Source organism: Gigantopelta aegis, chromosome 14 (assembly GCF_016097555.1).
Source record: "Gigantopelta aegis isolate Gae_Host chromosome 14, Gae_host_genome, whole genome shotgun sequence".
NCBI classification, from domain to species: Eukaryota; Metazoa; Mollusca; class Gastropoda; order Neomphalida; family Peltospiridae; genus Gigantopelta; species Gigantopelta aegis.
In genome coordinates, this window is record NC_054712.1 from 10,733,431 (window position 1) to 10,760,710 (window position 27,280).

The following is a 27,280-nucleotide window of genomic DNA, read 5'->3' on the forward strand; positions in this document are numbered from 1 at the left end:
CGAATGCAACCAAAACAAGATTTAAAACCAGGGGCGTAGGCCCACACACACACACCCCACTTCCCCGCTGAAGCAAATGGTCCACTTTCAGAACTAAAAAATACAGGTTTATAAACTTTATACATGTGGAGTTCCTTGGTGGTGCAAAAAAAAACTAGAAAAAGGGTCCACTTGGTTCATATTCGAAACCCCCAGGTCCAGATCACGCTACGCGCCTGAAAACAATATATCATAAGCAACTGCACGGGCGTAAGAAGGTGCCAAAAAGTGTGTGCGTGCGTGCGTGTGTGTGTGATATGCGCCAAATTCCCCAGTGGCGTAGCGTGGGTTGCCAGCGCCCGGGGCAAGGCAAGTATTGCGCCCCCTAACCAGTGGACCGTTCCACTAGTTCAGAATTTTGCCCCGCCCACGCTACGCCACTGCAACTCCCGCTTGGGGTGGTTTGTATGAGTGTCAACAGTGTCAACTATGCACCCAAAAGCATGCAGTTTCGACACACTATGATGAAAGTAACACAAATATTCAAATAAAAATATTTAAAGGGACATTCCTGAGTTTGCTGCAATTTTTAAGATGTTATCGACTAAAAGAGACTTTTTGACGCCTGTAATTACATATCAAATATATTTTTCTGCATAAAATATTATGGCTGTATATTAAACGTGTTTCTGATCGTTGTAATATTTGTACTAGGTTAAATTTCATTTTATTTCCTATTAGGCCTAAAGGTTTTTCCGTACGTACGAAATTATTTGAAAAAGACAAAATCTGGTTTGTGCTTCTTACAAATATTAAGACGACCAGAAACACATTGGATATACAGACACTGATATTCTAAACAAGAAAAAATATTTATTATGTAAGTTTAATCCTAGAAATATTTTATTAGTCGGAAACATCTTACAATGCAGCAAACTTAGGAATGTCCCTTTAAAATAAGTCTTCTTTATAATTATGACCCTTTTTGTTATTTTCTTAAGACTAAAAATATCTGTATCTTTCTTTATTTTGAAACCACAGGTGGGCATTTAGGATGCCATAGGCTGGTATGCATAAACCTCGGTTGAAGGTTCACAATAACTATGGTCTGCTACCATAGCCTATACACAGTGGAGGAATTTGCAGAACAGAACAGAAATGGCGCTAGAAATACCCTTATTGGTGTTTTTAGCTGTTATGCTATCTCGATCTTTTGCTTTGGAAGAAAGTAAGTAATGTAGGTTAATAATAATAATTCGGTAGTGGTGCATTCAACAAAATGGTGTATTTGTAATCTGAATAATAGTAGCCGAATTTAAAACGACTTTAGACTTTTTAGTCTCTAGACTTTTGAAAACATTAGTTGATTTGTTTTCAGTTTTATCATTCATTTTAACACTCAAATTCATTGTCATCTTTAGAAGTGACTTTCTAGATTGCCGCATTTGCTAACATTGGATTAACAAGAATGACCATTTTCAGCATTGATAGGATTGTCCGTAAATATCGATATTTTCGATGTGGGGCGGGGCGAGGAGGGTGTAAAAGATATGTTCATATTGCTTTTAAGGTGTAGGGTGGGGGGTATATATTTTTACCGTTTCAAAGTTCGTTTGTTTGAATATAATAGTAAAATAGTTTTATATACACAGCGACCAACTGTGAGTGTCTCAAAATATTACATTATCGTGACCTTGATCGACAGTTCGGCTTCGTACACAATAAATATAACATATTGAACGGTAATTTCTTAATATAGTATATGACCAATGGTACTTTTTATTGCTTTCATCTGTTAAAACCTTTAAGTTTAATATTTGTCTAGAATTATCAAAAATCAAAACATGTAAACGGCGTTGTCTGCTCAATATAGACATAAACTATTTTGACAGGGGTCAAGGTAAGTAGACCGGCTTTTATTTTAATGTGGCGAAGCATTCTAATAACATAGCTAATTATGAATTTGAATGACATCAGTATTCCAATGACATCACTCCTTACAATAACATTAAACTGATGCATGACGTTTCCGTTTTCAGAACGGTCGAAAATGGGACGTAGCTCAGTGGTAAACCGCTCGCTTGATGCGCGGTCGGTTTGGGATCGATCCTCGTCGGTGGGCCCATTGTGCTATTTCTCGCTGAAGTGGGCCCATTGGGCTATTTCTCCATGAAGTGGCGACAACGGGTTTCCTCCCTCAATATCTGTGGTCCTTAACCATATGTCCGACGCCATATAACCGTAAATAAAATGTGTTGAGTGCGTCGTTAAATAAAGCATTTCCTTCCTTCCAAAATTGCTACTGAAATGTTTTCGTCTGAAAACGACTCATGCATCTGACTATTTTTGAAGAACATATTTTAAACTACGATAAATTAATCTCCTACCTTTAATTACCGTTATATTTCCTCCCAAATTTTGTCCACACACAAATCGTGGAGATATCATTACAGTGATACAGATTCCACATACGAAAATGTAACGATGCCACCGATATCGACTTCGCTGAGATCGCATAGGACAAAATGCATGCAGTTTGCTTCCGTCTGCCATTTTTTGTTTTGTTTATGGAATACTCTTTAATAGGGGGTGGACGATATGACGTAATCTAACAACGTCATGACAGGCGCTAAGGTATAACGCACTCATCATGACGTCAGATTAATGTCGCTACAACATCTGTATGTAGATTTCACCGGAGAAAAAAAAACCCGGAAAAAAAATGGCAGACGATGAAAAATTGCAAGTGTTTTGTCCTAGGAGATTTTAATATAGACTGTATATCTGTTACATTGTAATTGGGGGTTTCTCACGATTTTTGTTTGGACAAAATGTGGAGGAAATCTATCAGTAAATAAATGTAGGAGAATAATTTATCGTAGTTAGGCAATAAACAATGTTGTTCGGATTTTTTTTTTTTTTTTAAATTTTTTTATTATTATTATTATTTTTCAACTACAATTATGGATTGGAAGTGAAATTATGGTAATATATGCTATATACCTATTTATTGTGTACAAAGCCAAAACAATCCTGCGAAAAGTGATTTCCGTCGACCTAATCGAAACCGTGATTTATAGAATGAAATATAACAACTCATTTGTAACATTATCTACTATTGTAATATATATATATATATATCAGGGGTTGAATTTGTTTTTTTTTTTTACCACTATCCCAAAGGAATAATGATTTTAAAAAAACACTATTCCGTCTAAAAATGTACTATCCCTTCAATTATTAATGTACCAGTAGTTTTCCTGACTGCTGCGTCGCCCTGTACAACATTGCGTAACGAACAATTGTTTATCAACCAGTCTAAGCATTACTGCGTACTAGCTGGAATTACAAACGAACTCACTCCAAACATTAGTCTCGATCAAAAAGACGTTTATTTTGTACTGGTAAGTGCATGAGACAGGTATTAGTAGCGCGAGGATTTGTTCTGCAGAAACATGTAGCAGAAGAAAAAGCGTAAGCGGAATAGTCGTAGGCAATTTTCAGTTTCCTGACGTAATATTGGAAGAATTGTTTTAAAATTCGTCCCCTATACAACTTATAAACAATAATGTTTATTTTATAAGATACAAAACAAAAACAAAAAAACACACACCCAAAACCCCAAAACGTTATTAATCATGTCAACAAGGAACGTACGTCGATCGGTGAGGAACTTTTCAGCTTCGGGGGTGGGGGTGGGGACAACATAGAAAGTTTTAAAATATACTGACCTTCATTTTTGTATTGTATTGTACTTTCCCTACATCTCTTTACACTGTGACTTTACATAATTATATACAGTAAAAAAAAACTAAACTATTTTCAATGAAAATAATCATATTCATGTACATACTCTTGTTTGATACCCAATAGCCGTATGTAATTTTGTGCTCAGGTGTCGTAAAAACAAACATTAATTCATTCATTCCATTTTCGAACTAACAAATGAATAGGCCTACATCGGCTTCAGCCTACACGTTACAAGTCTGGAAAACTATATGTGGGACAGACAGGAAGACACACGGACAGACAGAAGGAAGGAGGCGAAACCTATAGTCCCTTTCGGTTGGACCGGTAGAGAACTAATTCAACCTATACCAAATGTGACTAAATAAAAATTAACAATATATTTTAATATTTTGTCAAAGAAATCAAGGAACTACTAAACATTATCAAGTATTAAATTGCATTGTGTTTCCATAGATTTACCTTTCTGACGACCAGTAGTCAATGGGGGCGGGACGTAGCTCAATGGTACAGAGCTCGCCTGATGCGCGATCGATCTAGGATCGATTCCCGTCGGTGGTCCACAACTGGTGTAACAAAGGCCGTGGTACGTACTATCCTGTCTGTGGGATAGTTCATATAAAGTATCTCTTGCTGCCAATCTAAACGAGTAGCTCATGAAGTGGCGACAGCGGGTTTCCTCTCTAATATATGTGTGGCGTCGGACATATGGTCTCATATGTATTGAGAGAGGAAATCCGCTGTCGCCACTTCATGGGCTACTATTTTCGATTAGCATCAAGGGATTTTTTGTATGCAGCAGCACCATTCCACGGACAGGATAACACATACCACGCATTTGATATACCAGTTGTGGTGCACTGGCTGGAACAAGAATTAGCCCAATGGGCCCCCCGACGGGGATCGATCGATCTAAGACCGACCGCGCATCAAGCGACCGCTTTACCACTGGGCTACGACCCGCCCCGGGCCCTGGTTGAAGTAATGGTGTTTACTTAGTACCACGCGATGGAACGAGTCATACACTGAGTGGTCGTAGTCAATAAAAAATTTCATATCAACTTATTTTCGTGCTTATATCCAATTAAGGTTCAAACACGCTGTCCTGGGCACACACCTCGAATATCTGGGCTGGCTGTCCAGGACAATGGGTTAATGGTTAGTGAGAAAGAAGAGGGTGTTAGTTGTGTTACACCTACAGAATTGAGTCGTTAAAACTCGCTCTGGGTGGGAGCCGGTACCGGGCTGCGGACCCAGTACCTACCGGCCTTACGTCCGATGGCTTAACGACGAAACCACCGAGGCCGGTACAAAAACACAGGACATGACTTGTTCCATCGAGTAATACTAACTACTGTACTAGTAAACACCCATAAACTTAAACCAGGATCCGAACGCCCGTGACTAATACTACTAGCACTGCACTTCCCCCACCAACTCACCATTGGCGTAGTCAGGGGGCTCTGGTGCACTTCCTCCCCACCCTCCACCCCCAAATTACAATCTCCCCCCCCCCCCCCCCCCCCCCCATCATTTTTTATATGTTTTTGCCTCCCGATAATACGACTTATTCACAGAATAGTTGTCCCCCGCCCCCTCCCGCACACACACACGCCCCATCGCAATATAAAATCCTGGCTATGTCAATTCATCTCTCCAAAACAGTCGATCAACTCACCCCAATCTCTCAAGTTATATCAACTCGCCCCATTGCTTGGTCAACTTGCTGTAATCTAACTTTACTGTTTGTAAATTATAAATTTACAACCACGTGTGTGTCAACAATTAACGGGTTAACTCATAAAAAGCTAAATATTACGCATGGTCACTCGAATCAGCTGGGGGCGGGCTTAGTCCAGTGGTAAAGCGCTCGCTTGATGCGCGGATGGTCTGAGATCGATCCCCGTTGGTGGGCCTCATCGGGTTATTTGTCGTTCTAGCCAGTGCACCACGACTGGTATATCAAATGTTGTGGTATGTGCTATCCTGTCTGCGGGATGGTGCATATAAAATATCTCTTGGTACTAATTGAAGAATGTAGCGGGTTTCCTCTCTAAAGGACAATTCATACTTTGATTGCCGACCTCATGCGCAAGTGGAGTTTATTTTTTTATTAGGTAAACTAAAAAGCATTGAACGCGCACTAAAATTAATAATTAACTAATATGAACTGTTGAAATCATACTGAATTGACTGAAAGATCAGGATTTGGTTTGAACAGAAACAGGACTGGGCGAGTAGTTCAACTACTCACTGACAAGAATCAGCGGTGAAGTATAAATCTAGCTTCATATAATATATTTTATCTCGCCTTCATATAAAATTATTTAATTTCATTGGTTGTTTGCCGTTGGACAAATCCCTTAACATGTCGGCAAGATAAATTCGTTGTAGAAGCATCTCTCGGGGTATATGGCTTTTTATGTACCCTCTGTGTGCTCTTTTACCCCCTCGCCTTGCTGCTAATCGGAAAGAGTAGCCCATGTAGTGGCGACAGCGGGTTTCCTCTCAAAATCTGTGTGGTCCATAACCATGTCTGACGCCATATAACCGTAAATAAAATGTGTTGAGTGCGTCGTTAAATAAAACATTTCTTTCTTTCCATATAGCCATGTTGAGTGCATCATTAAATAAAGCAGCCCTTCCTTCCTCTATTCATTCATTTCAACTTATTGTTGTGCTTATGTCCAATTAAGGTTCAAGCACGCTGTCCTGCGCACACATTTCAGCTATCTGGGCTGTCTGTCCAGTTGTTAATTAGTTAGCGGTTAGTGAGAGAGAAGAGGATGTAGTGGCCTTACACCTACCAATTGAGCCCTTAAGAACTCGCTCTTGGTTTTTGGCCGAATGAAACGAAAATGCCCGAATCTGGATAACAACATTTATTCATATTAGCATTACTATCAAACAGCTGAGCTATATCACGGACGTAAGATGCGCGTGCGTGCGTGCGTGCGTGCGTGCATGCGTGCGTGCGTGTGTGTGTGTGTGTGTGTGTGTGTGCTGTATTGTGCTACAGAGTATCCTACTCCAGTGTATATAGAGATGTATTACTATCAAATAGCTGAGCTACATCACGGGCGTAAGAAGGTACAAAAACGTGTGTGTGTGTGCGTGTGTGTGTGTGTGTGTGTGTGTGTGTGTGTGTGTGTGTGTGTTGTATTGTGCTACAAAGTATCCTAAACCAGTGTATATAGAGATGCATTACTATCAAACAGCTGAGCTATATTACGGGTTTAAGAAGGTACCAGTTTGAGGATTTTCTCGTTTGCTTATTGTTAATCGTTTTCTGCTTACAGATTTCATGGATAGGAATTGCGGGTACAAGCTTACGCTGCAGACCACTGGTTCGGCAATATTAAAACTGACGGACTCAAAGCGTTACTCTGCCAACATGGACTGCACCATGGTTATAGGTGCTCCGACAAATCAGAGGCTGCTGGTCCGATTTCTTAAAATGAATATACATTCGGTATCCGGTTCGTGCAATGACTGGATACAGCTGTACGACGGCGGAGACGTCGTTGGTACAGGTGATGAGAATGAGGCAGTTTTCAGGCACGGCGGAAGCAAGTAGACATTGGGGGTGGGGTGGGGAGCTATCTCAGATCGAGGGCGCAAAGCAAAGTTTTTAGTAGGTTCGGAGTTGTGTTCCCTCTTAAACTTTTGAAAACTATATGTCCTGAAATGCAATTTGCTGCATTCTAAAAGTAAAATTCATCTCTGCCTTAAGATATAGGCTACCATTGACGTCCCAAACCATGGGCGTACATAGGAGGGGTTCGATGGGTTCGACCGACCCCCCCCCCCCCCTGAAATCGCTTTGTTTTATAATTTAATATATCTGACATTGATATCTGACATTATTATATTTACTCAACATAGAAATATATGCCCAATATCTCTGCAATCTATTTTGGAACCCCCCCCCCCCCCCCCCTTTTCAAAATCCTATGTGTGCCCATGCAAACTGCGATCACTTAACGACAAAAACATGAATACGATATTTACGGAAATACTATTCTACATTTTTCAGTTACGATACGTGAAACAAAATAGATTGCAATCAACTAACGTAAAAAAATCAACCATGTGGACGTAAAACAAATCGATTCTAGTAAATAAAAGTGAATCACACTCCAGGAAAGAGTGCAACGTTTCTAACTGTTCAGGCGCATGCGTTTGCAAAAAGTATCGTACAGTGCATGCGCGGTTCGTCACTTTCCATTTTTAAGGCCATTACATGAAACATATATGTTTCTTAACTATGCACAGTTGACGAAAGCTTTGTGTAATATTTTTGAAAAGGAAAACGTCAGTTTGTCAAGGGTTCTGGTCCGGTCCACGTTTTACCAACACCCATCGCTGACACTTGATGTCAATACTTACAGGCATTACGTTAATACCAGTGAATACTTTGTCAAATATAAAACATTTTTAATGAATTGATTCTTAATTAACACAATTTATACACTCAAAATTATTTACAATTGTTATGAATGGATTGTGAATACTATTCACTACTAACAAATTCTAACCACAGGAGGCTTAAACATAATAAAAATTAAATGATTTGGCCTTGTTGATCTGGCATGTGTGAGGTCCGAATGTTAATTCATCTTCCTCCATTTTAAGTCAATTTCTATGAGTCATATGGACCCGATGTCGGTAATTTTAAGGAATAAACAAAAACGACTTAGTAAAATTAATGGTTTTAGGGGTTTGTAAAGTTTTGTATTTAGATACTTACTTGTGTGAACTTTATTGTTTGTGAACATTTTCCTGAATTGTGAAAAAAACCCTCACAAATAAACGACATGCAGACGACAACAAATCGGATGTTGATTGCGCGAACCGTGCACGAGAAAACAAACTGAACGGAGTTGCAAGCATAACGCAGTTAGGGACGTTGACGATACTACCAATAGTATTTTTGATTCAGAATTAGGTGGGGGGGGGGGGGGGGGGGGCTGACTATACCCCCTCCCCAATCCCTCTGTTCCGCTGTGCCTGGTCTGTGTTTTGTTTACAGTTTCTTAGTGGGTTGTTGTTGTTTTGTTTTTTTTTGTGGGGGAGGGGGTGTTTTTATATATATATTATTATTCATGGTTAACGATCCCTTATGACGTGTCATTAAGTTTTAAATATTATACTCCTAAAAAAAAGTTGGGGAACGTTAGAAATAACGGCCAATTAAAGAAGTATCAAGAGGTATCACTGTCAAGGAATAGATGCATGAGTCACGAGCCCGAGATCGATTCATCAGAAACCAAGTTCTACGAAATCGAGTTCAAGCTCAAAGAGCGACGCGAATCGCTACACAGTTACACCAGGCTACTAGGGTCCGAGTGACGCGAATCGTACACAGTTACACCAGGCTATTGGGATCCGAGTGACGTGTCAGACGATTAAACAGCGTCTGACGCGAATCGCTACACAGTTACACCAGGCTACTGGGGTCCGAGTGACGCGAATTGTTATACAGTTACACCAGGCTACTGGGGTCCGAGTGACGCGAATTGATATACAGTTACACCAGGCTACTGGGGTCCGAGTGACGCGAATTGTTATACAGTTACACCAGGCTACTGGGGTCCGAGTGACGCGAATTGTTATACAGTTACACCAGGCTACTGGGGTCCGAGTGACGCGAATCGCTACACAGTTAAGGCCTTTACACACTATACGCGAATTCGCGAGCGAATTAGACAGGTGAACGAGTGAAAAATATAGAACAAACACAAACTGTTCTGTGAATGCATACTGCATGCGTACGAATGGAGAGCGAGCGAATACTTAGGCGAGCGAATTTAAAAAATAGAATCAATCCTATTTTTTTCGTACGCGTTGACAATTCGCCTGCAACGTCATTTCCTGTTCTCGGTCAAAAAGCACATGGTTAAAAAAAATGGCACCGTCAACCAAAGAAAATAAAAAGGAAGAACTGATAATTGCCATCCAAGAACATCCAGTGCTTTATGATAAAAGCAGCTGCAACTACAAAGATGCAGAACTGAAAGACAATAATGTCAATAGCAACATTTCCTCATCATCATCCTTGTGGTCAACTTCGACTGTGACTAACGCCATTTTACACTGACAACTGGAAATTCGCACAAATATTTTGAGTTTTTTTCGCGAGCAGTGTGCATGTACTTGTCGCAAGCGTCAACGCGAAATTCGTGCCAACAATCGCTCGCGTACAGTGTGTAAAACACTTTACACCAGGCTACTGGGGTCCGAGTGACGCGAATCGCTACACAGTTACACCAGGTTACTGGGGTCTGAGCAATGCGAATCGCTGCACAGTTACACCAGGCTACTGGGGTCCGAGCGACGCGAAAGACGATTAGACATCGTCTGACGCGAATCGCTACACAGTTACACCAGGCTACTGGGGTCCGATTGATGTGTCAGACGATTAGACATTGTCTGACGCGAATCGCTACACATTTACACCAGGCTACTGGGGACCGAGTGACGCGAATCGCTATACAATTACACCAGGCTACTGGGGTCCGAGTCACGCGAATTGCTACACAGTTGCACCAGGCTACTGGGGTACGAGTGACGCGAATCGCTACACAGTTACACCAGGCTACTGGGGACCGAGTGACGCGAATCGCTATACAATTACACCAGGCTACTGGGGTCCGAGTCACGCGAATTGCTACACAGTTGCACCAGGCTACTGGGGTACGAGTGACGCGAATCGCTACACAGTTACACCAGGCTACTGGGGACCGAGTGACGCGAATCGCTATACAATTACACCAGGCTACTGGGGTCCGAGTGACGCGTTAGAGGATTAGACATCGTCTGACGCGAATCGCTACACAGTTACACCAGGCTGCTGGGGTCCGAGTGACGCGTCAGAGGATTAGACATCGTCTGACGCGAATCGCTACACAGAACAGAACAGAACAGAATTTATTTACACTCTGGCCGTTCAGCAACGGCATAGGAGGGCTACATAATATAAAGGAACATATATATATATATATATATATATATATATATATATACATGAAGAATTTGGGATTTACAATATAAATGTATATATGTACACACATTCACTTCACAATATACACATGACAAGATGGTGATTGACAATATATGCAGTAAATAAGTTATTTTCCAGTATAAACAGTACAATCCTTAAATACTGTTAGTTTGGGTGCATTTTGAGCGTTTAAAGATATTAGTAATAACATTTATTAATTTTGATAAATTCTTTAATACACTGATTCGTTTACTGTTCATGAGTTGTTTGAATTTAAAAGTATTTGGTCGTGTATAATAATATGGATGTAGAAACTGGACCCTGGAATCATGAAAATATTTACAGACGAAAATATAATGGTATTCGTCACCAATGTCTATTTCATCACATAGGTTACATAGCCTGTCTTTCTTAGGTATGTTATTCCAGCGTCCAGTTTCAATAGGCAAATAGTGATTAGATAATCTGAATTTCAAAATAGTTGTCCACATCTTTTCAGGGATAATAGTAAAATATTTTTCTAGACTGAGGTGTTCTTTGTAATATCTGTATGTAGTGCCTTTCGATGAGAGTTCTATTTCGTTACTCCATGTTTGTAAATATTGGTCATATTGTCTATTTTTTATTTGTTGAGAGAGGACCTTAACTGATACAAAAGATTGGGAAAGCCAGACACGCTCATTCCTAAATTATTCAGGATATTTTTTACTGTAGTGATCCAGTTATAATTGGTATTATTGCTAAGATGGTCTAATAACATTGCTCTATATAATAAGAAAGATAGTTTAGATTGTTTCCCCGATACAATTCGTGCCCAATAACAGACCATTCGTCTGTATATAGTTAGCTCGACAGGCATTCTCCCCAGCTCTCCATATAACATAAATAGTGGTGTCGATTTTTTTACTGGTAAAATATGTCTGAAAAAATGTATTTGGACAGCGTTTAAGATATCAGTTTTCTCATGTCCCCAAATTTCGCACCCATGTAGTAAAACTGGAAGGATCATCGAGTCGAACATTTTAAGTTTACAGTCGACTGACAGAAAATGTTCTTTGGCTTTTGCAAGTACAAAATACATTGCTTTGGTAGCTTGTTGTTTAAGTCTCATCTTTGTAATTCGGAAATTATTTTTATTAGTAAATGTAATTCCTAGATATTTATACTCTTTAATGTTTTCTAAAGCAGTGTTTCCTATCTTGAAAATATGTCTGTAGTCTTTAGCTGTACCGTTAAAAATAATTACCTTCGTTTTAGTGATATTAATTTTAAGTTTCCATGTCTTGCAATATTCATAAAAGGTGTTTAACGTATGCTGTAGGTCAGATGCAGTTGTTGCTAAGAGGGCTGTATCATCAGCATATAGCAAACAGATAAGTTGAAGACCAACGTCAGTTGGGTTTTCGGGATTATCTGGGATAGGGGAAAGCCCTTCACATCCATGATTGAATAAGTAGTCTTCTAAATCGTTTAAATATAAAGAAAATAAAACAGGTGATAAATTTTCGCCTTGCCGGATACCGTTGTTGCATGGAAATAGCCCGGAGTGTTGGTTGTTTACATATATAAGTGATTTAAGGCCTTGGTACATCTGGTGTATGATTCTAAAGAATTTGCCGTTTATATTATTATATAATAACTTTTGCCATAGATTAGTTCGTGAAACCATGTCGAAAGCTTTCTGAAAATCAACAAACGCGCAGTACAACTTCTTTTTTCTTTTTTTCAAGATATCTATCAAATTATGTAAGGTGAATATGTGGTCTGTTGTGGAGTAGCCTTTACGAAAAGCAGCCTGGACTTCACTCATGATATTATTTTCTTCAATAAATATATTTAAACGGTTATTGAGTATAGATGTAAATAACTTAGAACAACAGCAAAGCAATGTGATCGGTCGGTAGTTTTCAGGCGATAGGCGGTTTCCTTTATTTTTAAAAATTGGTATGATGATACCATTGAGCCATTCCTCCGGCAAAACACCGTGCTCGTTGAGTATGTTAAAAAGTTTAACGTAAACTGGCATGAGAATTGTTGCGGTTGATTTAATGTACTCGTTAACGACTTTGTCAATACCAGCAGCTTTATCATTTTTAAGTTGTTTTATGCCTTTTAAAATTTCATCTTCGCTGAATTGTCCATTAATAATACTGTCATTGTTTACTTCATTTAGTGCTTCGTCCATATTAAATTCGGGTGTATTATCCTCATTCGGTTCGCCCTTGTTTAAATTACTGAAGAAATTGAAGAATTCATTTACTGGGGGAACGTTTATGTCCGATTTGCGTGGTCCCTTCAATATTTTATAGAATCCCTTGGAATCGTCTAGTCGTAATGTTCTCATTTTCCTTTCAGTTTTAAATCTGTGTTGTGAGTATGCGTTAGAAATACATTTCTTATAGGACTTACTGGCATTAATTAACCTCTTTTTATTTTCTATTGTTTTGTGTTTTGAGTATAATGTTTTTGATTCATGATACTGCCTTCGCAAATATTGACATCTTACCCCAAACCAGGGTCGCTTATTAGCAGTGGCCTTTTTATCACGGTTGTTAGCGCGAGCACGCACCTGACCAAATGTTGAGACTGCCGAGTCTAAAAATAGATTTTTCAGCGTGTCGGCTGCTTGGTTAACACGTGCTTGTATATCAACAGATTCATCGTCCAGTTCTAAGAGGATTGTTTGAACTAAGTTATTATCGATATTATTGATATATTCCTCTCGTTTACTTGGGATCCACTTACGAATGTTACTGGGCGCGACTTCATCACTTATATTCTTCCTAATATCAACATGCGTGTTTGAGTAAGTATTGCATTTATATGTAAGTGCTAACGCACAATGAATATCTGAGAAAAGTGGGTCAAAATCACAGATATCGAAATCAGTTACATTTTCAAAAACATGGTAGGTACCGATTGCGTAATCGATCAGGCTTGAGTCTTTGCTGGTTACTTTCCCTATGTTTTTATCATTTCCACATCTACCGTTTAGAATATATATATTATGTACTTTACACAGCTGTACAAGTTTTGCCCCATGTCCATTAACCCTTCCCTTGTCCTGGCTTGCCCTATCTCTAGGAATATCGATATTATCCAGCTTTGATATATCATTTAGGAAATTTTCCATATCAATATTATCAATAAAGATATCATCATCAAGAGTAATATAATCAGGATAACATTTGGTTCTGGCATTGAAATCACCCAATAACAGCAAAGGTTTTCCTGATTCTACATTTTGAGAGATTTCATTTTCTATAATGTCAAAAGTGTCTTCTTTAAAATATGGTGATCCAGTAGGTGGGATATATACAACACCTACTGTTAAGCAATTACCATCACCTTTCTGAGTTTGGATGTCTGTGATACTAAACCAAGATATATATTGAGAGGATATTTGTTCGGTGACTTTGACAATATTAGATAATTCATTTTTTTACACCAATAACAATGCCGCCGGATGACCTTATACCTCTTCTATTATTGAAATAAGTTGTGTATCCTGGAATAAGTTTTAGCATACTGTCAGAGTCATCAGTTTTACTTTCAGTGAAACATAAAATGTCATATTTTGAAATAAAGGATAAGAAGTCAGGTATAATTAGTTTACTTTTTAACCCACAGACATTCAAACTTAGAATGTTTAACTTGACACAATCAGTGTTAATACCAGGGTATTCTGTCCCATCAGTAACTTGTGTATTTTCAACAGAATGTTCTGTCTTCTTGTTCTGAATACTATCTTGGGGCTGATTTTCTGTGTGAAGTAAATTTCTGCAGTGAGTATTACTATTAGTATGGGGTTGCTTTACAATGAAAGGTAAATTATTTTGGTAAGTGATACTACTAGATTGGTTAGATATGATAGTTTGCTCTGCATAACCAAGATTCTGGTGAGTAGCTGTATTTACAAGATTTTGTGAGTTACTCACAGTTGAAATGCTAATTGGATTGTTAACATGGAGGTCAGAAATCACAGTCTGTTCAGAATGGTGTAAGTTAGAGTAGGCATTAATGTCTATTAACTCATTATGTGAACTATCTTTACCTATATGGTTGTAAGGAGTATCAACATGTACTCTATTTTGTGAATAACTAGGGAAGTAAGCATCAGTATGTACAACATTTGGTAAATTATTTACAAATAGGTCAGTAGCAGAACTGTTAAAAATTAAATCATTATGTGGAATGGTATCTGTCTCTCTATTTTGACAACCAAAAGTAGTATTACTATCTGCAATCATAGTTGCATGACTATTATGGTAGCTATAGGTAATATCAGCATCAGCATGTACACTATTTTGTGAATAATTACCAGGGTAAGTGTCAATATGTACAGAATTGTTTGACTTATTCACAAAGGTCACTAGCATCACAGTTAATGGTTAATTTATTATGTGAGATCATATTTGGATCTCTATTACTATATTGTGAGTAATTATAAAGATGAGTATCAACATGTACAAGATTATGTGACATATTCACAAGAAGTTCATTATTAATACTGTTATTATAAATAATTAACTCTTGAGATAACATATCTGTATTTTGACACTTGTCATGGGCAATATCAGTATCAATATTCATTGGATTACCCTCAGGTACATTATTACATCTGTGATAGGTACATGTAGTTGGGTAAGTATCAGTTCTTATAATAGGGTGTGAGTTACTAGCATATATAGCATTAGTGAGATTATTTTGATAACTAGAATGGATATAGTAGTTATCAGTATGTAAAGGGGTTTGAAATTTGCTCACTGATAATGTATTAGCAGTGTTGTTACTTATTGGCTCATTGTGTGTAGGTATACATGTACCTATATCAGTGTGATGATTGGGGTAAGTATCAATATATACATTAGTAACCAGTTCATTATCTACTGTTATATATTCATTAACATTGTCATGTACTTTGTCAACTCGGTTATATGTATGTACATAGGAATAGTGATCAGCATGTTCATCACCATGTTCTGGCCAGTCTGCAACAGTTTTATCATGACCAGGGTAAGTAAAGTAAGAGTCTGTGTCTCTGATGTTATGTGAATTATGTATGGGTAAGTCACTTGTAGGATTAATAATGGGAATATCACTATGTACTGACAAAAGTGTATCAGCATAGTCACACCTAGCTTGAATAACACTAGGTCCATAGTTTTGTAGACCACCCACATTGTGGTAAAGATATTCCTTTATACTTGTATTTGGTATTGGGCAGTTCTGATGGATACTAGGTGCTTTCAAAATATGCAGTCCACCTTGCCTGTCCTAGCTTCCAGCTTCTGCATCTTCTGGCATACCTGTGAATCTATTAGAGGTAGGTACAGGTGTGTTTGGGGTTGGTGAGACATATCTGTGTTTTTTCCTAGGTGGGGATGACTTTGGTGGTGATGTCTTCCTTTCAGCAGTTGTAGAGGTGTATATGGGTGTTGGTCCATGGTACCTTTGTTCAGGAAATACTTCTTGTCCATCAATAAAAAGGCGGTCAACTTTCAGGAATGCCCTTCTATTGTTTCTCCTGGCTTCTTTGTATAATGGGTAGAGCTGTTTTCTTCTCTCGGCGATTTCTTGGGGGTACTGATCACTAATTCCGTATGGTTTTCCTGCAAGTTTTTTTTGCTGCGCGTTTGATTTTGTCCTTATCACTCAGTTTTACAAAATGTGCCACAATTGTTCTGGGCTTGGTCTGGGACTCACGAAACGGGCCTAGTCTATGTGTCACTTGGACGGGTGCATCGGTAATGTCAATTTCCTTTTCGAGAAAAGACGCCAGTACAGTTTCAGTGTTCTCACTTTGTCCACCATCGGGTACACCATAAAATAAAAGATTAAATCGCATGGACCGGTGCTGAAGATAGAGAATATCGTCATGTAGTCTGTCATTTTCAATCTGCATGTCGTTCATACCTTTCGACAGGTAGCGTATGTCTTCCTGAGCTATGTTCGTGTTTTTTGAAAGGTTATGAACAGTTTGTTTAAGTGTATTAGTTTCAGAGTTTATTGCATCAAATTCATTACTGATGAATTGGCAGCTGTCTTCTACTTTGCTGATGCGGTCATGGGCAGATTTAATACCAGCACTCAGTTGACTCAGCGTGTTTTCGATGGTACACATTTTCGTTTCAATGATTTCAATTTTCTCAGTTCGTTTATGTATTTCACTTACAGTCATAGTCAATCTAGTGATTTGATCACCGAGTGTTTGTGCCCACATGGGGGGTCCCATTATACCGCTTAGTTGCGTGTTAACATTTGTTTGTGGTAACTGAGTGAATAGTTGCTGTTGTTGTTGTTGTTCGGACAAACATGGCGGACATGACATTGTCGGACCTGGCTGGAATGGTGATTGTTGCATCTGACGGTTTGTTAGGTCTAGCAGTTGAATATTAGGGTTTCCATGTTCTGGGGACTTTGTAAAATCAACAAAGTTTACCTGAGTTGCTGTTTTGGGGTCTTTACTCATCGAGTAGGCCAGATAATGTTTGTTTTACCCAAAAAATCTTGACAACGAAAAACACTTGACCACCATCTTGTCACGTGACCTTCGACCAGTTACACCAGGCTGCTGGGGTCCGAGTGACGCGTCAGAGGATTAGACATCGTCTGACGCGAATCGCTACACAGTTACACCAGGCTGCTGGGGTCCGAGTGACGCGTCAGAGGATTAGACATCGTCTGACGCGAATTGGTACACAGTTACACCAGGCTGCTGGGGTCCGAGCGACGCGAATCGCTACACAGTTACACCAGGCTACTGGGGTCCGAGTGACGCGAATCACTACACAGTTACACCAGGCTACTGGGATCCGAGTGACGCGAATCACTACAAAGCTACACCAGGCTACTGGGGTCCGAGTGACGTGTCAGATGATTAGACAGCGTCTACATGCAGCGCATCTGCATGCTCGGCGACCACGTGTTGTGCAGCCATTAACGAACCGCCACATGGTAAACAAACAAATTGTTTATTAAAGTCTCACATCAGTTAAAACATAAAACATCACTAAAAACAATACCATCTAAAATAGCACTGAGCCACTCCATATGGAGTTATTAGAGACTATAAAATATAAATAGTCGACACAGATAAAATAATATATAGATATTACATTAAAACACATTTAAAACATTTAACATGAAATAAAATATGTAAAAGGTATATCTAACTAAAACCACAGAATGCAGTTCATAATACAGTTACACTTAACTTAAAAAAACAACAACAAACAAACAAACAAACAAAACAAAACAAATTCAGTTAACGTATGACTGGATAAGATATACGACTTTTTTTTCTGTGTCTGTAGCAGTTATAAAACCAATTTCTTACACACCCGTTGGTGAGAACACCATGCGTTATTTTAGGTTACACATGTACGTGTGTTAACAATTTCAAGACATACGACTGGCTGCTCCTAGGTGATGACCAGGTCACCAATGCCATACAACCAATGAAAAACTACACGATGGACATCGATTGGACTGACGTATAGTTAACCTGACAATCATGTTTCTGTGACGCGTAAGTCAGTTTCAAGTGCAACGGATGTAAATAACTTGTAGTCGAAAAAGATGTTAAAATTTGCTTAAAACCTGGTTTTTGAGGATACGTAAGAAATAAAATAATACATTTGTGTCCGTTAGATACCATTTATCTCACAACTCGTTTAAAACGTATCAAACGCGCTTTCGATCGTTAGATACATTTTAAAACAACTCGTTGTGAGATAAATGATATCTAACGGCCACTTATGTATTATTCTCTAAGCTGTGTACTGGGGCAAACGTCGATAGTCTCATGTAATGTTTTCTGACGAGTACGGATTCATTCAGGACTTCTTCTATAGGCGTCGTCGCGTTTGGCGTCGTCGAAATGAACGCCAAACGTCAACCTCAACCCACATGACAGATAATGTGCTTTTATACGGGGTTTTTTCCACCCCATCTTAGTTATTGTAGGCTAGCAGAACCTTTTGATTATCTTCCCCACCCATCAACTGGGTCTTAATGCCCATGGTAATTAATAGCCACATGTTGTTAATATGCCTATCCTGTTTGAAAAGCCTGGGCCTGTTCCTGATGTTTAAATATTCAGTCAAGTAAGAAGCAATTATTAATGTAACAGATATAATTATCTCATACCTACGGTGGCTGATTTCTGCCAAACAAACTTACAACTTTTTAGTACGGCGTTATAATGCCATATACAGCATTATAATGCCCTATACAGCGTTATAACGCCTTATTTTACGGCATTACAACGCTCTAATTTAAGGCTTTGTAATGCTGTAAAATAAGGCGTTATAACGCTGTATAGGGCATTATAATGCTGTATATGGCGTTATAACGCCGTACTAAAAAGTTGCAATCTTATATTATGTTTACCCACACCTTCCTACCACAAACAAATACTTTTAGTACGGCATTATAATGCACTATTACTGCATTATAACGCCCTATTTTACGGCATATTAACGCCATAATTTACGGCGTTAATTCGCTATAATAGTGTAGGGGCATATGTAGTTAAAATAGGTCCCGTGGGAATTTCATGTTAATTTTTGGAACCAATGATATTAATAATAATTATTGTATACAGATTCAGAAAAAAATATGGTGCCATTTTTTCTAACGAATATCAAGGTCATTCTGAGGTCACTAAAGGTCATCACTATAAATCTGTTCAAGGCGCTAATTGAAATAATGTGTCACCGTATACTGTCTTTAAAATACTGGCATGTAGTATGTTAAAAGAAAGGAAACCATGTAAACTACATTAAAACATCAGTAAATATTTGTTTTATTAAGGGGGGGGGGGGGGGGGGGTGAAATATAACTACTAGATGTTATATCATATTTGGTCAAATTAACCACATTATAGCGAATTAACGCCGTAAATTATGGTGTTAATATGCCGTAAAATAGGGCGTTATAATGCAGTAATAGTGCGTTATAACGCCGTAAGAGGGCATTATAACGCTGTAATACGGCGTTATAATGCCCTATTACGGCATTAAAACGCCATACTAAAAGTAGTGATTTATTTGTTTTGGCGGAACTCAAATAATGTTTTGTTTTTTTTTTTGTTTTTTTTAAAGAAATCCAGTATAATTAAAAATGTTTCTTTACAAATCACAATTAAATTATACAGATTAATTCTCATTTTTAATACAAAATGCTAGAACAACCAAGGTATGCAGCTTGACTGCATTGTCTGAAATAAAACAATAATGCAGCACACAGAGAATAAAAGTAGAACTGCATGCTGTAGTATATAGCCTAGTCTAGGGGTGGCAGTCCTCTTTGTGGCGATGCAAGACGGATGAAATAAACTTTGTGGCGATGCAAGAGCGGTAAAGTATACAGAAAGGGATTTCCTAGGGAGTGGCTGTCCTATAGACGAAACTAAAGTAGTGTCGGAAATAGAATAAAAATGATTTTCGTCAATTATTTCTTTCAAATTAAACTGAAATGTAAATATTTTGTAAATACCTATTAATTTTAATGATACTCTACCTAATTTAGCATTTACTTGTTTGTGTTCTCATTGATGTACAAGGTGGAGTTTACTCTTGAAATTAAAATAAAGATGTCAGTAAACAGGAGATTTAAGACTTTTATTGGAACAGACTATAACACATTTTGACGATATGTGTTAATTTCATTTACCCTAAAACAAACTTTTAATTTAAAACTGCAAGTTAACTGATTATTTTGAATTTCAGCATACATTATTAATTATGACCAGCATATTTATTGAATACAAATTCAATGTAAGTACATTCGAAATTTACACAATTTTGCAACCACTTAAAGGTGCTATATTATAGTGTGAGCATATGTTTGTGATAAAGATTCTCCAATAAAAATGTATTTTCTACTAGTAGATAAAACTATTTCCTATAATCATTTATGGGCATATAGTTAAAGGTATAGTTTTTAAATGTTAAAGCAAAATTTAATAAAAACATGATTTGCAATAGCTGTCATTATGCAACTTTGAGATAATAGATCACGAAGTCAAAATGGTTCTTGACAGTTTTGCTCAAAAGTTACTTATAAATGTCTACAAATATTTAGTTTTGGAGAGGAATAGGGTTTAACTGTCATCAGAAACAATCACTCATATATTGTAACAGCAATGAAATTGACACGTTGACCACAATTTGTTATAGTCTGTTCCAATAAAGTGCACAAATCACCTGTTTACTGACGTCTTACTTTTAATTTCAAGAGTAAACACCACCTTGTACACCAATGAGAGCCAAAACAAGTAAACGCTATATTAGGCAGACTATCATTAAATGGCTATTTACATAAAATTTACTTGTCTGTTTAATATGTGAGAAATAATCATTTTTATTCTATTTCCGACAGTACTTTAGCACACGTGTGCATTTAATTTGAATATTGTAAATGCTACAGTAGTAGGCCGCTAATAAAATAAAAATCGAATGAAAAATAAATATGTGGGGAAAAAAACAAAAACCCCAAACATTTTACCAAATTATTAGATGTCGTTAGTTATTACTAGTATATCACAAAGCATAATAACGTACTTATTGTTTATTACAGTGACATTTGGACGGTTATATCATCATGTATGTCTTGGTGTCACTTTAGATCTAATCTGTTGTTATTTTGTTTCTTTCACAGAAGCGAACTAAATATGATTCCTTTTTACCATAATGTTGAATAACAATTGTCAAGTAATAGCTCTACAAGCTAATTATGGCGAATCCAATCCATTCCAATAAGCCGAAGACTTCCAGATTTTAAAAATACATGCAGTGTCTTCAATATGTTTTGAGATCTGTTTTTAGAAAGACCCAGCCCAAAACCACAGAAGCTGAGTCGGGCGCTGTCAAAATATAGAGCATGTTTTATGTCTTCTGCTGCCAGATCTGTAGTTCCTGCCAGACGCGGTATGTCAATATCATATATTAGGAATACAAATTGTATTAAATGCAAGCCTCTGCCGAGCATAATACATTGTTTTTATTCCTAATATATGATATTTACGAAACCGAAACGGACGAGAGTAATAATCTCTTCAGCATATAATCTCAAGCTTGATACAATGTGTTTTTTGTAAACTGTAAATGCAACTTTAATTCCAGTCAGTCATTATGCTAGGTAATAACATATATATATATATATATATATATATATATTCTTAAAAAAAAGTTAAGGGAACCTGAAATATTAAAGTTAATATCAACTATTAGACCGAACGTACGTTTTGAACACAGACATCCTAGTAAAGAACGTTCAGGTCTGTTTGTCAAAACATTGAAACACATTCCATAGTTTGCACGTGCATCACGCATTTGCTCCGTACACGTGCGTGGGGTGTCATTCTCGATTTTGACAATTACAGTAAGGTCGATTAATCACTGTGGAACATTATTTCTGTAAACCTTTTGGCAAAAGTTCCTTATCCCCCCCCCCCCCCCTCCTATTATAATAAATATATAACCTTAAATAATATTATATTAAAAGCGGAAAAGATATAATATACTAAACAATCTTTCAAATATTGAATGAATACAATTTTGTTACTTACAAAATTAAAAAAAAAAATTGTCATTTCATACAACACAACGTATATCCGAAATTTTGAATTGGAAATACTATTAACTAGGTATCTTACCTTAACAAGGATATAGCCGGCTTACATCTTGTAAAAAATGTTTCTAGGTCTAGGTTTGGTCGGAGGGTTCGCTACATGTATTCCGTTATGTGCAGGTCAAAGGATGTCTTTCTGGTGCATGTTGCGGGTGCATGTCGTTTAATACACCAACATGTATATTCAATCAGGTTGGTACACGCACCACTCACAGGATCTGCAAATTCAGTTAAAAACATTCATTAAATATACTGACAGTTGTACGCAAGCGATTAATTTTAAGGTTAGGGTTGGGGTTAGGGTTAGGGCTAGGGTTAGGTTTAGGGTTCAGGGTTAGGGTAACATTTATTTTCAATTCTATGTACATACCTACAAAGTTATGAGAATGATTTACAGTTGAGTGGGTGTAATGTTTGTCACTGTCTGATGCCACTGTATCCTTTCCACAAATCAGTCATTATGTGGGTATGTGGTGCCACGTACTCTTCTATTATAGGTAGAAGAGTTTCACCATCTCTTTTCTCAACAGGCACTAAAAACACTTGTCGGGTTTGTCTGCAGATTCCATCCAATATCCATTGGCCTTCCACTGTTCTCCCTTTTTGAAACTTCCTCTTCCGAAATTTGGCCTCGTCGATTTCCACTACAGTTCCCGGACCCCCTAACTGTTTAGTGCCTTCAATCTCTACTACGAACGAACACACCTCTCTGCAGTAGTTATAGTAGTCGTTCACGGTTTCTTTTGATGTTTCTCAAACACGTTGCTCCTCACCACTGTCATCTGTACTGGAGAGGGATGTTTCGTCTATCGTTTGGTGGTAGTCGAGGGTTTTTTACAAAACATTAAGCAAGAAGAAGACTATTACGAAACGATATTTTTGCACCCGCAAACCATGTTCCATTTCGTAGCTGTACTTGATTTTTTCCGCTTTTCTTACAGGTCGTTTTATTGCATTGGTATCGAAAGTCAATGGTTTTTGTAGTTTTTCTTTTAATCTCGTACAATTTCATAAGCTCGTCTTCACAGGTCGGACATTTAATACTTTTAGAAAGTAAATTATAATCTCGGCAAACTTTATAGTATTATCAAGTGTGTCCAATTTTTGGAAGAGTCGGTACAGATTTAAACTTTTAATTTTTCCTTCTTTTTTTTCTTCTTGCATTCACTATCATCGTCTGCTTTCCTTTTTTTCTGACATTTCGATGTGTGGTTGAAATTAAATGTAAAAAATCGATGTTTGTATAGGGATGGTATGTCATGTAACAATACAATGCGTGATGCATTTGAAAATCATGGTGCACGTAGAACACACGGTACATCGACTTTATATTGTTAATATGTGTTTAAATTATATTACTCACCTTTCATTAAAGTTCGTATAATTCCGGAATAATTCGTAGAATTCCGTCATTTTGTTACTCCAGTAATGACTTTAAATTATTTAAGCAACTTCCTCGTTAGCTCAATCGGTTAAGTTGATGTATACAAAGCGGACGACTCCAGATCGAATCTTCCTCAAGGTAATTGATTTTATATATATATATATATGTTACAGTGTGTGTGTGTGTGTGTGTGTGTGTGTGTGTGTGTGTGTGTGTGAAAGAATGAAAGAAAGGAAGGTAAGATATAGGAGTATAGAAGAAAGGAATGTAGGTGTAATAAAAGAAAGGAAGATAAAACCCTTCTTTCTTACTTTATACGTCCCCCTCCAAAAAAAAGAAGACCTAGCCCCTGAATATTAATAAGGGGAAAAATTTGGAACTCTCTTTTAAATCCTTCAACACTTGACTAAAGTCTTTAGGTATCCATATTAGGGGAATGCAGACGAATTTTTCCCTTGTGATACACGACCAGCTGTCATAAACTGTATTATACAACACCACGTGTCCTAAGACGTGTTTGCGGGAATCATTAGCGTAACTGTCTCCAAATACATTTCTCCTCCTGCAGTTAGAATTTAAAATCTTGATTGTCCAAATTAAAATGTACAGAAAATGAAGTCCATTTAACTAAAAAAAAATCTCCACTCTGGCCTTCAAAGTCCTTTTTCTTCTCGCTGTCTTATTTTCACACCCACGACGTCTTTCACAATTCGCCGTTACAAAATAAGAGAAAAATGGTTTTGCATGGTGACACTTAGCATTTGCATATAACAAAGTTCAAACTATGTTTTCGTAATATTTCAACAATAGAACAAGCCATCTACAAAAACAAATTTGCTGGGTGACATCATTTGCATATACCAAAGTTCAAATTATGTTTTCTAATTATACATGAGCACTTATTCACAATAGTTCCCTTAAGATATTTACAGCACGATACGTCTGTTAAAATCATGCAATGTGCGGAGCTGTAGTTGGTATGGTATGGGAGTCAACTACCCCTATCCAGTAAATTCTAGTTCTACATATGATAAAAGGTTTCTTATAAGACAATCTAAATATAAAAATCTTCTCCGAGATAGCATTTTAGTACCTAATTATCCATACTATTCCCATCCAGAGAAATATAAACTACGTCCGTAAGTTTTAATATATACCGATGCCAGTACAGCCGTAACGCACACCGATAAAACGACCTCAAACTGCATTTGCACGTGCGACACGAACAACTGAAATAGTTTCACTGCTCAAAATGTGAGGCTCACGACGTCTGGTCCACGTTATTTTCCTTTCATTATTTACTACTTTCTAGTTATTGATTTTATTTGCCATAGAACTAATATAATAATTAACTCGACCTCGGAGGCTCCACGACCAAAATTGAAGGGGTGTTCACCGATACACCTCGTAAAGTGTGGGTATAACTATTACATAGTGTGTGTGTGTGTGTGTACACACACATACACACATACACACATACATATATATACATACACACAGATACATACATACATGTCTGGATAGCTCAGAACGAATCGTGGTTAGTCTGCAAATTGCGGGCGATTCGGTGCCACAGGTTCGAGTCCCAGCAACGACATGGGACAATTTGTGAGGCCACAAAGGATTTAATTATTCCCTGCGCCAGTGCGTTAATATCTGTGTATGTAACAGTCAATCTCGGCATAAATATATAGATATTCATACATCAGTACATACATACATACATACATACATACATATATACATACAGAAAATTATACAAATAAATATTAAATATTCAAATAATAATAAATAAATAGGAAATTTAAAATATTAAATACTATACTCAAAGGCAAAAGTTATCGTTACATGGATTGCTTGGAGCAATAAATGTGTGAATGGGTTTATGGATGTAAACCAGAGAGAGAAAATGTGCATGAAACACCTCAAAGAAATGCAACCAAGCAGTTGTTGCAGCGATTGCATGCTTTGTGCAAGAAACATGGAATATTCGGGGGAAATGCTGTTGTCATGCCACGCCTCAGTGAAAATGACAGATGGCGAGTCATAGGGATGCTTGAATCTGAGACCTTGCAGCGTGACGTCACACGTCAATTCAACGACCACAAAAACACCATATGGCACTTATGGCAACAATATCAACAAAACAACCAATTCAGGGATCGTTCCCGTAGCGGCCGACCACCCGTGAAAACCCCTCGCCAAAACACATGTATCCTAACCACGCATCTGCGAAACAGGCATTCCCAGGAACTTTCTCCAGCGGTTAGTGGCCTCGATGAGACGACGATGCCAGGCCTGTATCAATGCTCAAGGTGGACACACTCGCTACCGACTGTGTGAACTTCGCTCTGGCCCCCCTCTAGTGATGTTGCTCATTTGTGATATCCCTTTTTTATCCTATCAGAATGGATACACACACACGCACGCACGAACACCTCTAAACAGTTTTGAACCAATTTATATTAAACGGTCGAAACACGTCTAATGATGATACCAATAAACAAATATTTGAGCATGTTCACAAATACATTAAACAGATACAACGATTTGACTATGAAAACGTTATCTCGTGGTGTGGACTCGTTTATTTATTGTTTGTTACTTTTTACTATTATATTATTATTACTTACTAGTTGGCCTGTCTGAGAAGATAAAATGTTAATAATAAATACTTTTAAACCATCGATTACTTCTATTTATTTTATTTTCCTTTTCTCTCCTTTCAGTTTAGTCAATCGTTTTTCAGAAACGTTTACTTTAATTGATTGATTTATTTATTTATTGAAAATTGCAGTCGCCATTATTGAACAATTTAATCATTGTAATTAGGAAAGGGCCTCCTTGATTGGGTAAATTGTGCCCAATCCTTCTCTGTGTGTGTGTGTGTGTGTGTGTGTGTGTGTGTGTGTGTGTGTGTTATATGCAATAAAATGTTTTCAATCAAACGCAAACACATTTACATACATCTGTATTCATCTGTATATACGTGTGTGTGAATGCGTGTGTGTGTGTGTGTCTCTCTCTCTCTACATGTGTGCGTGTGGTGTATGCGTGTGTGTGTCTGTGTTTGTGTGTCTGTGTCTGTGTTTATTTGGCTGTGTATATCTGTGTGTGTGTGTGTGTGTGTGTGTGTGTGTGTGTGTGTGTGTGAATGGTGTAGACCGTGGACATCGTTAGAAAACACACCCACGAAGTGAGGACCTGGTGCAATCCGTGGACGTCCACGGTCCGATTTCAATTAAAATGACTTTTACATTGTTACAAATGGTGTTCTATCTTGGTCTATGTTGATTTTATTGATAGTCCACACAATGGGGGTTTCATGCGATTTTTGTGTATATGTGTGTATACTGTCCTGGTTGTCGTGTGTGAACTTCCAGCCTGCAATTTCCTCGGTGCTGCGTTACCGTGCGTATTGCCGGAGCGGACATGATTGCGCATGCGCGTCAAGTATAAAAAGCGCCATGCTACGAGGACATGGAAGAAGTTAAGTATGGTAAGTTTTTTGTGGGTTTTTTTTAATAATT

At 37.8% G+C, this 27,280-nt stretch overlaps 1 protein-coding gene across 1 annotated transcript in view; it reads left to right on the top strand.

Moving 5' to 3' along the window:
* Positions 1-1,127: 1,127 nt before the first annotated feature.
* The window catches only part of LOC121388930 (neuropilin and tolloid-like protein 1), a 44,168-nt gene continuing 18,015 nt past the window's right edge, over positions 1,128-27,280 (top strand). Inside the window, exons 1-2 of the mRNA XM_041520477.1 lie at positions 1,128-1,207; positions 7,026-7,259. Of these exons, the coding sequence (XP_041376411.1) occupies positions 1,138-1,207; positions 7,026-7,259 (304 nt within the window). The 5' untranslated portion in view covers positions 1,128-1,137. The remainder of the gene's footprint in view (positions 1,208-7,025; positions 7,260-27,280) is intronic.